The following is a 16,679-nucleotide window of genomic DNA, read 5'->3' on the forward strand; positions in this document are numbered from 1 at the left end:
CCATTAACCATAGTACCCTTCTGAGTTTCTTCTCTTGAGATGAAGCTTGGAGGTACTGTTTTACAATGGCTCTGGTTCTTCTTGGAGGGGGTGGACTCAGATGGTGGTGCTGTGAGATGCCTTGGCCATCATCCCACAGTGTCCCTCAGGGCTTGGTTCTGCCTTCCATGCTGTTTAATATTTACATAAAACCACTGGCAATCCAAAGTTTTGGGGCTCAATGTCATCAGTATGCTGATGACACATAACTCTATCTCTCTTTCCATCTAGTTCCAAGGAAGCTGTTTCTGTACTAAACCAGTGTTTTATATCAGTAATGGACTAGATGAGAGAGAACAAATTGAAACTTAATCAAGATAATCAGTAGGAAGACAAATCAGATAACTGGGAATTCATTCTGTGGTGGATGGGGTTCATAGCTTTGGTATGCTCTTGGACTTGGATCTGAATCTGGATGCCCAGATTTCGGCTGTGTCCATTTACACAGTTAAAACTAATGAGTTAGCTGTGCCCATTCCTTGAGAAATACAATGACAGTTATTGGCTGTCATTTCCTTTATATGGGCCTAGATGCTTTATCATTCTTTTAGGACTTCACCAAAAATGGGAAAGAATCATACTCATAGAGTTGGAAGAGACTGTAAGGGCCATCTAGTCCAACACCCTGCCATGCAGGAATTCTCAATCAAAGCATATCCAACAGATGGCCATAACAGCCTCTATTTAAAGACCACCAAAGGAGGAGACTCCTCTTACTCTCCGAGGAAGTGTCTTTCACTATCGAACAACTCTTACTGTCATGAAGTTCCTCCTAATGTTTAGGTGCAATCTCTAGTCTGTGGAGCAGCAGAAAGCAAGCTTGCTCCAGCCTCAATATTCAAATATTTAATCAGGACTATCATGTCATCTCTTAATCATCTCTTCTCCAGGCTAAATGTACCCAGCTCTCTAATCCTCTCCTCATAGGGCATGGTTTCCAGACTCTTCACCATTTTAGTCCCTTTCCTCTGGACACACTCCAGCTTGTCAATAGCCCTTCTTGAATTGTGGTGCCCAGAACAAGACACAGTGTTCCAGATGAGACCTGAGCAAAGCAGAATACAGTGGCACAATTACTGCCCTTGATGATGATGATGATGATGATGATGATAATAATAATTATTTACTTATAGCCCGCCTCTCCCCGGAGGATCGGGGCGGGTTACAATCAAATTAAAACATAGTAAAATAATAACACAAATTGTCTCTAAACCACAATTTAATATACAACAGCATAAAAATCAGTTATTAAAATCACAATAAAATTTAATCCCCATTGCAAAGAAGCGGTTTAAGGGAGAGTCAAAGAAGGCATATGACCTGTGGATAAGTCAAGGGTAAAATTTAGGGGACTATAATGAAGAATTGAAAGGGGAAAATACCACTTCTTTCCCCCCTTCTCCTTCACTGGACCTCTCCTGATCACCTAACACCAATTCCCAAGTGCTGGAGGAGAGGTTCTAACACTGGATTGAGAATGGAAGCAAATGATGTTAAATGGGGAGTTTCTTGCACAGGAAGAAAAGGCTTGCGAATCGGACTGGGAACCTCTTACACACACACACACGCACAGAGAGAGAGAGAGAGAGAGAGAGAAACATGTGCCTCAAGGCACCAAGAGGGGGGCATGAGGCTTGCTTGTTTTAAGATTTTTCTAAGCAGTACTAGTTATTGACCTTTCTATAAGTTGACCCAGGATTTTAGGGTCAATTTCGGGCATACATTTCTCACCTTATCGTCAAGTATATACTGTAGTTATCCTCCCTTTATTCTCACATCACAATATAACTCTTGTAAACTACATTAGAGCGAGAGAAAAAGATTGGTCCCTGTGAGCTTCATGGTTGAATGAAGATTTGAACTTTGATCTCCTTGATAACAGTCGAGTTATTGGTCAGTCATCATAATTTCTTATTGCCCAGAAAATTTTTGCTACTTATTGAGCTGCAAGAGAGTTTGCACTGATAATCAAAGGCTGGCAAGAAAAGCACTGGAAGACGAGAGGCTGGGAGCTTATTATAAAATAGCAGCTCTGTGAGTCACTAGTGATGACAGCTCTAAACACCTTAAGAACCACAGAAAAAAGAAATACCAGCAGCATTTCAAACCCTTCTTCTTTTCTGGGATTGTTGCCCCCCCCCCCTCGCCACTCAGCAACCAAGCCAAGGCACACCAGAGTGTGATTTGCCTTTGCCTCAGCACCGTTTCCCTCTCCACAAGAGAACATGGAGGAGCAGTACATCTCTAAACTTCACCCAACATGGGATTATGGAGTTGGTGTGTTTCTTCTTTTTATAGGTAAGTGGATGCACATAGAAAACTTACAGTATAGCTGCTGCAAAGTCTGTAGCTACTGTACTCTTCCTAAAATTCTTGATATAAACTAGATTGCTTGTTTCTTATTTTGCTACTATGCTCTTTAGCTGAAGTCTTATGTTGCTTTCAAATGGTGGGTTAAATGTGTGGATAGCAGTCTGTATGTTACATACTAGTTTATTATTTCTTTACTTATTAGTTTGCTTTTTATTAGAATAAGCATGTAAAAACTGGAGATTTTTAAGTTGCATATTCAGCCAAATTGCATAATTTCATACATTACTGAAAGCTTCACATGATATAGAAGGCAGTCTAAAATTCAGTTTGCTAAATTAACAGCAGCATGCAATCCTTACATGCACTTTGGAAAATGAGTACAGTACAACAAAGCAAGCTTCAAATGTTGCCGAAAAAATAGATTGTGGCAGAGAAATATAGATACTTCTTATGATACTCTTATATAGAAAAACACCACGAGACTGTGGAGATAATCCAAATTGTTAACAAACATTTTTTTTCACATGTACATTTAGGAAAACTGTGGGTTACAGACAGCTTTACCTTTGTATTCTCTCCATCATCTACTTAGTTATAAAAGATATGCAGCATAAAATGTACGATTTATTAATATTGGATTTTCATGGCTCTTAGATTAGTGATATTACAGACCTTGGCAAGTTATTTTTTGGTCTACAATTCCTACAGTCCTACACTTGTCTAAACTAGTAACTTTTTAAAGCTCTGGATATTGGGGAACAATGATCAAATGCTAATTGTTAAGTGAAAAATTTAGAATAATTGAAATGGTGGGAATGATTCTGACTTTCTCCCTCTTTTCCCCCTTAGACAAAACTGTCATTATACTGACAGTTTGAGTTGCATTCACTTAACATATTCCAGACTGATATCAATTTAGACTGTGATCTGTGGAAAACGACAGCAGATTTATCTTTTGGGGATTATCTTTATATACTTTTGTTTTTGTTAGCAGCAAAAACAACAAAATACAAAACACATATGGAAGAAGTACTAAATTTTACTGGCATTATTTTTCCCTTGATGCTGAAGAGAAATCTCAATAAGTCAAGTTAAGTTTGTATCGAAACCAATTTCAAAACTTTTAAATTGCATTTTTGTTATTTCCCCCCTTGTATATATGGAGCTAGTGTTCATATATATTTAGCTTTGATTTATGCACCTAACTTCTTTAGAAACAAAATATATAACAAAGTAGAAGAGATGGCTATCGAACAGATCTTATTTTAATTTTGTAAAATTAAATAATAACAAGCTCAGAACAACTATTTGCTGTATCATGCATCTGGGCTATTTCCATTAAAACACTAGTTCAGACAGGCCCTTATTTGTTAAGAATCCAGTGAAGCTTTGAAAGCTTACATGATGTATCTTGTGCATTTTAGTTGCTGCAATAAAAGCATTGTTGTTTTGTGGATTTTGTTATATTTTGCTGCAGCACCAACATGACTCCCCCTAATTATGTTTGCTGGATTTGAAGATACCAAATTTTGCCACCACAGGGGAAATCTTTAACTAGAGGGAACTAATGGACTGTGATTTAACTTTTTGAGGTTAACAAAGATAAAACACTTTCATTTGGACTACAATTGGTAGGTTTACTCATAAACATTTATCCAGCTATAACATTATAGAGATGTAGTGTTATATAGTTTTGAGAAATAGATAGTTTTGAGAAATTCAGTGGTATTTTTCAGCATTGCAGGTGTACTGCACTGAGTTGTTGACAACATTATGACTTCTAAGCCATGCTACTGTCTTTCTTTTTTCAGCAATCTTGACAATTCTTGGGAATTCTGTTGTTCTAGCAGTAGCTGTGAAGCGGTTCTCCCATCTCAGGTCACCTGAGCTTCTCACAGTCAATTTAGCAGTAACGGATCTTGGAATGGCCATCAGCATGTATCCTTTGGCCATTGCTTCTGCCTGGAACCATGCCTGGCTAGGTGGAGATGCAACGTGCATTTATTATGCTCTGATGGGTTTCCTTTTTGGTGTCTCCAGCATGATGACCTTGTCTGTAATGGCTATAATCCGTTTCCTTGTAACACATTCATCAAAATCTAATAGTAAGTAAACAAAGGCTTTGTCAAAGGTTTCTTTTTCTAAAAGGAACTGGCAAAAAGGATAATCTGACTTTGAATGCAGGGAATTTATGGAGACAATATTGTTGTTCAGCATAATGCAATTAACAATAGGAATAGATACACACTGGATTCTTCCCATTTGGTTCTGGAATCCCTGCAGATGGCAACAAATGTGAACTGTTATGCCCCATATTAATAATAATAATAATAATAAAATTTTTATTTATAGCCCGCCCTTCTAAAAATCAGGGCGGCTTACAACATGGATTAAAATACAATCAATATACACATCAAGACAAAAGTTAAAATACAATACAATAATCATACGAAAAAAATAACCAACAAAAGCCCCATAGCCCAACCTCTTGGCCACGGAAGAGGAGGGAGGCCCATAGGATTTTATTCGGGGAATGCCTGTTGGAACAGGAAGGTCTTTAAATCCTTCCTGAATTGGGCCAGGGTGGTAGACGAGTGGATCTCGGTGGGCAGCGTATTCCAAAGGGCTGGGGCAGCTGTGGAGAATGACCTCCGTGTAGTGGAGGCCAACCTAGCCCCAGGCACCTTCAGTAATTGCTGCCCAGACGTTCTGAGGGTGCGAGGCGGAATGTACGGGGAGAGGCGGTCCTTCAGGTATCCTGGGCCCAAGCCATTTAGGGCTTTATAGGTGATTACCAACGCCTTATATTGGGCTCGGAAGCGAATGGGCAGCCAATGGAGGTCTTTCAGAACCGGTGTTATATGGCTGGTCCTGGGAGCACCAGTGACCAGCCGGGCTGCCATGTTCTGCACCATTTGCAGCTTCCGAGTTTGGTATAAGGGTTGCCCCATGTAGAGTACATTGCAGAAATCCAGTCTCGAAGTTACCAGAGCGTGTACAACCGTTTCTAGGTCCCTCTGGGCCAGGTATGGGCGCAGCTGGCGAATCAGCCGAAGCTGATAACAGGTGCTCTTGACCGTCGCATTCACCTGAGCAGTCAGGTGAAGCGACGAGTCAAGAAGCACCCCCAGACTGCGCACGGAGTCCTTCACAGGGAGCGTGACCCTGTTCAGGACAGGTGGAACCACCGCCATTCCTGGACCAGGGGAACCTATCACTAGTACCTCCGTTTTCTCTGGATTCAATTTGAGTCGGTTTTCCCTCATCCAGCCCATTACTGACTCTAGACAGGCCACGAGAGGAGAGACGCCATCCCCGGTCACTGCATCAGTCAGAGACATAGAGAAAATAATTTGGGTGTCATCAGCGTACTGATAACCCCACGCCCCATGTCTCCGGATGATCTCACCCAGCGGTTTCATGTAAATGTTGAATAGCATGGGAGACAGAATGGCTCCTTGAGGGACCCCAGTTTTAAGGGGCCTCTCATCAGAGCACACGTCTCCCAGCTGCACCATCTGGGACCTCCCGGAGAGGTAGGAACGGAACCACTGGAGCGCAGTACCCCCGATCCCCACCTCTGCCAGGCGCCCCAGAAGGATACCATGGTCTATGGTATCGAAAGCCGCTGATGATGACTTGTGTGCAGATGCGTCGGAGTATCCGTGTGTCTGCATTGCCATTAAATAATGCAGGCTGTGGTGATCTGCAGGCAATCAAACCCACAGCTTATCAGCCCATCAATAAGAAGGGACCATTAGACTAGAGAAAAAGGAGCTGAGATAACCCACCTCCTGGTAGAGTTGGGGCCAGCAGCCTTGGTCCATTCCTTCTCACCCATCTGCTCCAGGGGATAGTTTTGTCGACTGACTGTACTGTCCTGACATTGTTTTCTCCATTTTCATGACTACCATTCAAGAGCAATCACAAATAAAAAAGAACCATTTTTCTTTATTAAATGTTTTTTTAGACATATCTTGACAAAAAATAAACTTTCCCCCATCTTCCCCCACTTGTATAACATACTTCAATATATTTAGTCTGTAGCTTCCAACAACTTCCTATACCCCCCTAAATAAAACCAGGACGATCTTATACATGATTAACATATTTTATCTCTTGTGACTCTAACTTATAATGTCGATAGCTTTCTTGCTTATCTCCCTTGCCATATTCTCTCATCTTTTACGTATTCCTTCTGGTTTAAATGTTTTAAAACAAGGACTGAGCCCAGTGAAAGCTGGAGGGCTGCAACCCTTGCGGCACCCTTCCCTCTTCAGATATTTCAAAACTATTGGGAAGGATTCTTTGTGGCTAAAATTAGTTCCCCACATGTGCATCCCATCCTTGGGTATTTTTCCTTGGAAGAACCTCTTTGCAACCTCAGGAAGTTCTAATCAGTTTACTCCCTGGTTAGAAAAGACCTCTCCTGGGTCTAAAATGGGGGAGGTGAAAGAAACATTGTGGAATTTACCCACATTATTTGATATAGTTTTCATCATATGGTTTTACATATCTCTGTGTAAAAACAGACTGTTAGACTGTTTTAAATTGCTGCTCAGAAACTGAAATTACTTTAAAATGCTCATTGTTGGTGCTCTACAATCTTATACTATAAGGTGAGATATAATTTTTAAATAAATACAGAAGTAAATAGATTTTTTAAAATTAACATAGGTGTGCATATGAGATCTGATCTAAGCCGAACTTTCATTTCTTTTTTATGCCTAAGTGCGGTATCTTGCATTTCTCCAAGCTGAAATTCATTTCATTAGTTTTGGCCCAGCTTTTTAATCTATTCAGGTCATTTTGAATTTCGATCCCGGCTTCTGGAGTATTAGCTATTTTTAATAATTTGGTGTCATCTGCAAATTTGATAAGCATGCCCCCAATTCTTTTGTCTTTTTTAAAAAAATATATTATAAAGGTTCATACATTAAACTTTAATTATTGTATAGTACTTAATTCTATATAGATCTTTCTTACATTCTATTACAATTTGTCTAAATATCTTTAATATCCCACCTCAGCACTCCCCTTCCCCGGAGCCATTTTCATCCCCATATTCCATCAAAATCACTTCTTTTCCATACTCCCTTTTTTGCTTTCAATTTACATGTCAATTTATCATTAATTGCTAAATTCTATACCTCTTTATAACAATCCTACAATTCTACAGCTATTTCGTTTTCCAACTTCTTGCTATAATTAGTCTCACTGATGTAATTAAATTTGTTACCATTTTTTCTTTCTTTTTTCCATTTTTCTGAGTTATATGATGATACTAAATTCGGACTTCTTTCTATTTTTATAATCATAATACTTTCTATTATTATTTTTCTCAAAAATTTGTACATATTTACATTGCCACCACATATGCATATATGGCCCCTACTTCTTGACATCCTCTCCAGCTATTTTTTGAATTTTTAAAAATTATTCTTAGCAATATTATGTAATCTCACTGGCGTCAAATACAATTTCCAAATCAATTTATAAAATTTTCTTTAATCTGTACTGATAAATTCTTCAAGTGTCTTTATTCCCAAATTTTATCCCACTCATTATCACTTATTTTGCAATTCATTTGTCCAAGTTGCTGATAAAGATGTTGAATAGCACTGGGCCTAGGACAGAACCCTGTGGAACCCTACTAAATACTTGTTTCCAGGACAAAGAGGACCCATTCCTGAGTATACTTTGGGTTCAGCTGATCAACCAATTACAAATCCATGTAACAGTTGCATTGTCTAGCCCACATTTTACTAGCTTGTTTGCAAGAATATCATGGGGGACCTTGTATTGTGGCAAGACTGGACTTCCGAACTAGCTAAAGGGAATAAAGTCTGTCTATTGAGTCTAGCCACACTATGCTGCTGTATCAAAATATTAACATCTTCAATTCAACTGAAACAGGTTGCAGTTTATAGAATCACAGAATTAAAACTGAAAGGGGCTTAACAAGTCATTGAGTCCATCCCACTGCGCAATGCAGGATCTCTAGCTATAGCATGCCCAGGAGGTAGCTATCAGCCTCTTTTATGAAGATGTTCTGAGGCAGCCCCACCATGTTGGAGACGGCCAGCTTTGTTCCATCTGGTGCGGCTCGGGAATTCATGGAGACCATGACAGCCATGGGCCTGTCCCAGCTGATACAGGGTCCTACGCATTGCGCGGGTAATACTCTCGATTTGGTCTTCTGTTCGGAGGCGGAAAATCCGTGGGTGGAAATAGCTAATATTTCCCCCTTGTCATGGACGGATCATTTCCTGGTAGAGGTGAAAATCAAGGCCTCTACCCAGATCCCCCCGGGGGTGGTGGACCTATTCGGATGGTCCACCCTCGAAGGCTGATGGAACCTGAGAGGTTCCAAGAAGCCTTAGAGGGGCTCACGGTTGGAAATGACGGCGACTCTGTTGATGCCCTTACCGGTATCTGGAATACCGGTCTTTCTGGGGCTATACACAGAATCGCTCCCAAGCGCCCTCTCAGGCCCGCTTCCAAACGTAAGCCCTGGTATACGGAAGATCTCCGGGCCAGGAAGCGGGTCCTGCGACGGCTAGAGTACCGTTGGCGGAAACACCTTTGCTTCGACGACAAGACTCTCCTAGACCGACTGTTAAAGGACTATGGAGAGGCAATACGAGCAACAAAGAATTCGTTCTATGGTGCTCGTATTGCGTCCGCGGAGTCGCGTCCGGCAGAGTTGTTCAGAGTGGTCAGGGAGCTAACTCAGCTCCCTCCCACCCTGAACCAGATCCTTGAACCTTCTAAGGCCTGCTGTGACTTGTTTAACGACTTTTTCGTGGATAAAACTTCTCGTATAAGCGAAGGTCTGAACGCTGACGTTATGGCAGAACCTAGGGTAGAAGTGTCCAGAGCCTCCGTGGACTATGTTACACTGGATCAGTTTGAGTTGGTGAGTACCGAGGATGTGGACAAGATCCTCGGAAGTGTTCGGAAGACGACCTGCTCTCTCGATCCCTGTCCCTCATGGTTAGTGGCCCAGGGGGGACCGGCGGTAACGTCTTTGCTACGCCAGATAATTAATACATCCTTCAGGGATGGGCGATTTCCATCGGATCTTAAATTGGCCATAGTAAGACCGATCCTAAAAAAGCCCTCCCTTGACCCCCTGGTTCATAATAATTATCGGCCTGTTTCGCTGCTACCATTTTTGGGAAAGGTGATCGAGAGGGCGGTTGCGATCCAGCTTCAGGCGGTCTTGGATGAAACGGATTATCTGGACCCATTTCAAACTGGCTTCCGGACGGGTCACGGGGTTGAGACGGCCATGGTCGCCTTGGTCGATGATCTCCGTCTGAGCAATGATGGGGGAAGCGTGTCCCTGTTGGTGCTCTTGGACATCTCAGTGGCTTTCGATACCATAGACCATGGTATCCTTCTGGGGCGCCTGGTTGAGGTGGGAATCGGGGGCACCGTGCTTCAGTGGTTCCGCTCCTACCTCTCTGGGAGGTCCCAGATGGTGCAGCTGGGAGACGTGTGCTCCAGCGAGCGGGCCCTTAAGACCGGGGTCCCTCAAGGAGCCATTCTGTCTCCCATGCTATTTAACATTTACATGAAACCGCTGGGAGAGATCATCCGGAGACATGGGGCGCGGGGTTATCAGTACGCTGATGACACCCAAATTATCTTCTCTATGTCTCCGACTGATGCAGTGACCGGGGATGGCGTCTCTCCTCTCGTGGCCTGTCTAGAGTCAGTAATGGGCTGGATGAGGGAAAACCGACTCAAACTTAATCCAGAGAAAACGGAGGTACTGGTGATAGGTTCCCCTGGTCCAGGATTGACGGTGGTTCCACCAGTCCTGAACGGGGTCACGCTCCCCGTGAAGGACTCCGCGCGCAGTCTGGGGGTGCTTCTTGACTCGTCCCTTCACCTGACTGCTCAGGTGAATGCGACGGTCAGGAGTACCTGTTATCAGCTTCGGCTGATTCGCCAGCTGCGCCCATACCTGGCCCAGAGGGACCTTGAAACTATCGTACATGCTCTGGTAACTTCGAGACTGGATTTCTGTAATGTACTCTACATGGGGCAACCCTTATACCAAACTCGGAAGCTGCAAATGGTGCAGAATATGGCAGCGCGGCTGGTCACTGGTGTCCCCAGGACCAGCCATATAACACCTGTGCTTAAAGATCTCCATTGGCTGCCCATCCGCTTCCGAGCTCAATATAAGGCGTTGGTTATTACCTATAAAGCCCTAAATGGCTTGGGCCCAGGTTTCCTGAAAGACCGCCTCTCCCCGTACATTCCGCCTCGCACCCTCAGAACATCTGGGCAGCAACTCCTGAAGGTGCCTGGGGCCAGGTTGGCTGTTACTGCCAGAAGATCTTTTTCCACAGCTGCCCCAGCCCTTTGGAATACGCTGCCCACGGAGCTCCGCTCATCTACCACCCTGGCCCAATTTAGGAAGGGTCTCAAAACCTTCCTATTTAATCAGGCATTCCCCGACTAAAATATCCTATGGGCCTCCCACCTCTCTCGTGGCCGTGAGGTGGGGCCAGGGGGCTTTTTATTTTATTGTTTTTAAGGATTGTTTTTATGTTTATGCTTTTGGCTGTTTTTAACTTTGTTGATGTTTGCACTTTGGTGCACTTGTGAGCCGCCCTGATCGTTTGGAAGGGCGGGGTATAAATAAAAATTTTATTATTATTATTTTATATCTCTCTAGGAGATCATGTCAACCCTTCTTTCAACCTTGCATTTGTTTTGTTTTGTAAAATGAACCACCCAGAACTGAATAGAGTTTGAGCTCACAAATTATTTCCTTGCAAGAAGCCAGGCATTATAATAAAATAATGCTATCATATACAGGGATATTTTATTCTTTTAACCACCATCAACCAATAAATATATTCAAACTCTCAATACAGACATACCTCAATTTAAAAAAAGCATCTGACAAAAAAGATCATTTTCAGTTATTTTATTACATGTTCAGTCATCCTTTTTTCCCTCATCTTCCATCTAGCAAAGAGTTGTTTTTAATTAAAATAGATCATCAATGGCACTGGGAGCCTGGGCAAACACTGACTTTCAGTGTCATGTTACAACAGCATGCCTGCAGAAAATGATGCAATAAAGCCTGAACTGAGAAAAAAAAAGGATTTAACTCTAGTTGATCCTAATATGCCTGTTTACAACAGGCAAGGTAAATAGCAGCTGCCTCCAGAATCCCTTATTGAGCATGCATGAACAGAAAAACAGAGAAAATGTAGAAGCAGGCATGCCTACCTCATTAGAACCCCACCATGTTTTTAAAAAAGCAGATACCTATATGTTTGGCCACCAAAATGGAAAGCAAAGGATAGTGGAGGATGGTGAAAGAAAAAGCCATCCTTGATGCATTCTGGAAGAAACCTTCAAGTGGTCATTAGAACGCTCAGAAAGTTTTTGTCTATTTGCAGCAGAGGATAGAATAGGGGAATTTCAGCACAGAATAAGTAAAGAGATAATACAGGAATATCTGGTTAGTCTAAACGAATATAAATCTCCAGGACCAGACTAACTACATCCAAGGTTATTAAAAGAACTGGCAAATGTAGTATCAGAGCCATTGGCAATAATCTTTGAGAACTCCTGGAGAACAGGAGAAGTCCCAGCAGACTGGAGGACAGCAAATGTTGTCCCCGTCTTCAACAAGGGGAAAAAGGAGGATCCCAACAATTATTGTCCACTTAATAATAATAATAATAATATTAATAATATGTTTTATTTATAGACCGCTATTCTGCAATGATCATAGCGGTGTACAGTAAAAATTAGTCTGATCCTTCCCTCATAGCCTGATCTGGGCTTGGTGTTTCCCCCAAACCTTACTCACATCTTGTTTTGAAAGGAAAACGTGCACACGAGCATGCCAGACAAATCTTATCTCTTTTTTTGATAAAATTACCAGCTTGGTAGATGAAAGCAATGCTTTGGATATAGTATATCTTGATTTCAGTAAGGCCTTTGACAAAGTTCCCCATGACATTCTTGCAAACATGCTAGTGAAATGTGGGCTAGACAACATAACTGTTACATGGATTTGTAACTGGTTGACCGGCCGAACCCAAAGGGCGCTCAGTAATGGCTCCTTTTCATCCTGGAGAGAAGTGACCAGTGGGGTCCCACAGGGTTCTGTCCTGGGTCCAGTGCTATTCAACATCTTTATCAATGACTTGGATGACAGAATTGGTGGTATACTTATCAAATTTGCAGATGACACCAAATTAGGAAGAGTAGCTAATACTCGTGAGGATAGGATCGAATTACAGAATGACCTTAATAGATCAGAAAGATGGACCAAAGCTAACAAAATGAATTTCAACACAGAGAAATGTAAGGTACTGCACTTAGGATGGAAAATTGAAATGAACAGATATAGGATGGGGGACACCTTGCTGAACGAGACTACATGTGAAAGGGATCTAGGAGTCCAAGTAGACCACAAATTGAACATGAGTCAACAGTGCGATGCAGCAGCTAACAAGGCCAATGAGATTGTAGGCTGCATCAATAGAAGTATAGTGTCTAGATCAAGGGAAGTAATAGTGCCACTCTATTCTGCTCTGGTCAGGCCTCACCTGGAATATTGTGTCCAGTTCTGGGCACCACAATTTAAAAAGGATGTCGATAAACTGGAGCGTGTCCAAAGGAGGGCGACCAAAAATGGTGAAGGGTCTGGAAACCATGTCCTATGAGGAACGACTTAGGGAGCTGGGGATGTTTAGCCTGGAGAAGACAAGGTTAAGAGGTGATATGATAGCCCTGTTTAAATATTTGAAGGGCTGTCATATTCAGGAGGGAGCAAGCTTGTTTTCTGCTGCTTCCAGAGACTAGGACCCGGAGCAATGGATGCAAGCTACAGGAAAAGAGATTCCACCTCAACATTAGAAGGAACTTCCTGACAGTAAGGGTTGTTCGACAGTGAAACTCACTCCCTCAGAGTGTAGTGGAGTCTCCTTCCTTGGAGGTGTTTAAGCAGAGGCTGGATGGCCATCTGTCAGGGATGCTTTGATTTAGATTTCCTGTATGGCAGGAGGTTGTACTGGATGGCCCTTGTGGTCTCTTCCAACTCTTATGATTCTATGATTCTATGTGCAATTAGTTTTGAATTAAAACCTTTGCTGAAATGTTAAATTTCTCTTCTTTTTGGAGTGTAGCAACAGCAAGTACAGTGGACCCTTGTTATCCGCTGGGGTTTGGTTCCAAGACCCCCCGTGTATAACAAAATCCATGGATGCTCAAGTCCCATTAAATATAATGACATAGCAAAATGGTGTTCCTTATAAAAAATGGAAAATCAAGGTTTGATATTTGAAATGTATACTTTTTTGAACATTTTCAAACCCTGTATGCTTGAATCCGTGTATAAAAAATCCGTGTATAAGAAGGGCCGACTATACATTTCTATACCACTTATCAGTGCAGTTAAGCCTAAGCGGTTTACAAAGTGGAAGCTGGAGTATAAGAGCCTATCCCTATCAAGACAATGTTTTTCTTAAATAAGTCATTTCCAATAATACATGTAGTTCTTTGATTGAAGTATGCCTATATTATAAAATATGTGAGCATCATTGTATGACATTTATATTCTGATGCTTATCTACTCCAGCTGTTAGTGTTACATCAATATCTCAAAAAATCTGTTATACAACTTAATCATAACTACAGTGTTTCCTTGACATTCAACCATTGTCATATATTTCCCCTACAAATTTCTGTGTCTATTTCTGACATTCCATTCCAGAAAGAGCTCAACCTGTATTCTTTATATGAACGTCTGTGTTAATAAAAATCTATTTTAAACTTCAGGATATTGTGCTTTTGATGCAGAAGGTCACAGATTTCCAGATTTGACAGGGGAAGTGCAAAAACTCAAAGTTTTAGTGAAGAAAATATGGAGCTAGATGAACTAGAGTGTAATTCAATGTTGTTGTGGCCAGTTTCCTATGTTACTGAAATGCTGCTTGTATATAACATCACCTTTGTGTTTCTCTCTCCATGCAGGTCATAAAATCAACAAGAAAGCCATACATATTTCTATTACCCTAATCTGGGTATATGCTCTTCTTTGGTCCATTTTGCCATTGCTAGGCTGGGGGCATTATGGCCCAGAACCATTCGGCACTTCTTGCACTATAGCATGGGGCCAGTTCCACAACTCAACAAATGGGTTTTCCTTCATCCTGAGCATGTTTATTTTCTGCACAATTCTGCCAGCAATTAGCATCATCACCTGTTACTTGGGTATTGCCTGGAAGGTTCATAAAACTTATCAAGAGATGCAGAACTTTAACAGAATTTCAAGTGCAGCAAAGTTGGAAAAGAAGTTGACACTGGTGAGTGTACAATATAAGACAGAGTGAGTGAATGTGATTGTTTGGGCTCAGACATTTATCTTGTTCAGTAAAAATGTTGAGTAAAATTTCAGTGTATATATGAAAATGATGGGCTGGATTGACTGTGCATGCTGTCATGTATGATTTAGGTACTTTTTGAGCTGCATACTACTTTTTCCAGACATGCAAGAACTTTCTTTTAAAATATGAGTTTCCTAAGGAAGCATGTATGTAGACCTCATGTGAAATATCCATGAGTTAACTGTTATATGAGATACACCACTGAAACACAGTAGCCTATAACAAAGTTAAGTTGTTCTTAATATCTAATAAAATATTGTATGTTATTGTATACTACTAAAAGCTACCATGGTTCGGAGGATACTTTTTGAATTTTTAATTAAATTCAGCAGCAGCATCAAATGAGTACCACAGCAAGAGCTAATCATTAAATATCATGATATCGATCCATTTCCCTCACTGATTAAGAAAGACATGGAGGGGGGAAAATCAAGAACCAATGACTACTAATATATTGTGGTGGTATTTTTTCCTCCAGATGGCTATACTGATCAGTGTAGGATTCATCAGCGCATGGACCCCATATGCTACCGTCAGCTTCTGGTCAATATTTCACTCCAGTGAGTCAATACCATACATTGTTACCTTATTACCTTGTCTGTTTGCTAAGTCATCAACAGCCTACAACCCTTTCATTTACTATACTTTCAGCAAAACATTCCGGCATGAAGTTAAACAGCTCCAATGTTGTTGTGGCCAGAAAGTTCACTTTTTTAACACAAAGAGCTCCATCAATAGCCATGTATCGGTAATATGGCCAGGCGGAGGTGATATACATATTTATTCAGCCCCAAAGAGAGACAGTGGGGATATTCCAAATCAATAAGCAAAAGTAGCAACTACTTTTCTTGAAAATGTGTTTCAGAAGTCTTGATTGGAACATCTCATGGCAAAGCTTTGTAAATGGAATAAATCCTATGCTATAATATACTTTTCTCAGGATTCCAATTACAAATTTCAAGAACTGTTTGAAAAGAAAACCATATTACTAGCAAGAAACAAGATTTTAAGAACATTCAGCATATAGACAAAATTTGTATTTGTAATATCAATAACACTGCCACAAGAAGTACTAATGGAGTTAAGAGAACAGACACTTTCATGTACTTTTCATTTGTTATTGTTTTTATGTTAGCCTGTTTGATGAGCTAAGGGGTCAAAGACAAGGAACTAGGACTCCACAGCCTTAGTAATGGATACAAAACACACTTTCTTAACAGACTGCCACTCAGCCCAAATTTCTGTTACAACTGTTTAGACATCTTTTGAACAAATCAGGATCAAACCACAACATGCAGGAGATGTCACAAAAGGACATCTAGAAATATTATGTATCATGAGATCAATATATCATGACTACATTTGCTTCTAAATTTAGCTTCCGGTGTAAATTTACATAATAATGATGAAATAACCTATTTAAAGAAAGTAGATTTTACAGTGCTTAAATACGCTAAAGCACTGGTTTCCAAACTGTGCCCTTTAAGAGCTTTTGGTCTTCATCTTCCAGAAGCCTCAGCTATGTTGGCCAATAGTCTGGGATTCTGGGAGCTGAAATCCAAAATCCCTTAAAGAGCACAGTTTGGGGACCACTGCTCTTAAGGCACCAGATCTTGTTTGATCTTGGAAGCTAAGAAGGGTCAGCCCTGGTTAGAACTTGGATGGGAAACTGCCAAGGAATACCAGGTACTGTAGGCTATATTTCAGAGGAAGGAACTGGTAAAATCACCTCTGAATATTTCTTGCCTAAAGAATCATTATAAGTCAACAGGTGACTTGATTTTATAGGCATTACAAAGTCATTAAGAAAAGGCAACATCTTATTAGGTAGCTATATGATTTTTGCCAGATAACTATTAGAAAACAATTGGGAAATTCATGCTTTCTTTGAAGGGA

At 41.1% G+C, this 16,679-nt stretch overlaps 2 protein-coding genes across 2 annotated transcripts in view; one reads left to right on the top strand and one right to left on the bottom strand.

Annotated features, from left to right (window-relative positions):
• The first annotated feature begins 2,264 nt into the window (after nucleotides 1-2,264).
• Nucleotides 2,265-15,609, top strand: LOC149313445 (opsin-5-like). The gene is made up of 4 exons (XM_089519126.1): nucleotides 2,265-2,337; nucleotides 4,164-4,457; nucleotides 14,371-14,702; nucleotides 15,262-15,609. The coding sequence occupies exons 1-4, from the start codon at nucleotides 2,265-2,267 to the stop codon at nucleotides 15,607-15,609; spliced, it is 1,047 nt and encodes a 348-aa protein (XP_089375252.1).
• LOC149313446 (methylmalonyl-CoA mutase, mitochondrial) overlaps nucleotides 3,516-16,679 on the bottom strand; it is a 48,167-nt gene continuing 35,003 nt past the window's right edge. The window contains exons 16-17 of the transcript XR_016280826.1: nucleotides 6,144-6,259; nucleotides 3,516-4,451 (exon numbers count right to left, since the gene is read on the bottom strand). The gene's annotated coding sequence lies outside the window, so the exon portion shown is untranslated. The remainder of the gene's footprint in view (nucleotides 4,452-6,143; nucleotides 6,260-16,679) is intronic.

The sequence above is a fragment of the Sceloporus occidentalis genome, unplaced genomic scaffold, assembly GCF_023333645.1.
Source record: "Sceloporus occidentalis isolate IW3139 unplaced genomic scaffold, rSceOcc1.0.p SCAF_4, whole genome shotgun sequence".
Lineage (NCBI taxonomy): Eukaryota > Metazoa > Chordata > Lepidosauria > Squamata > Phrynosomatidae > Sceloporus > Sceloporus occidentalis.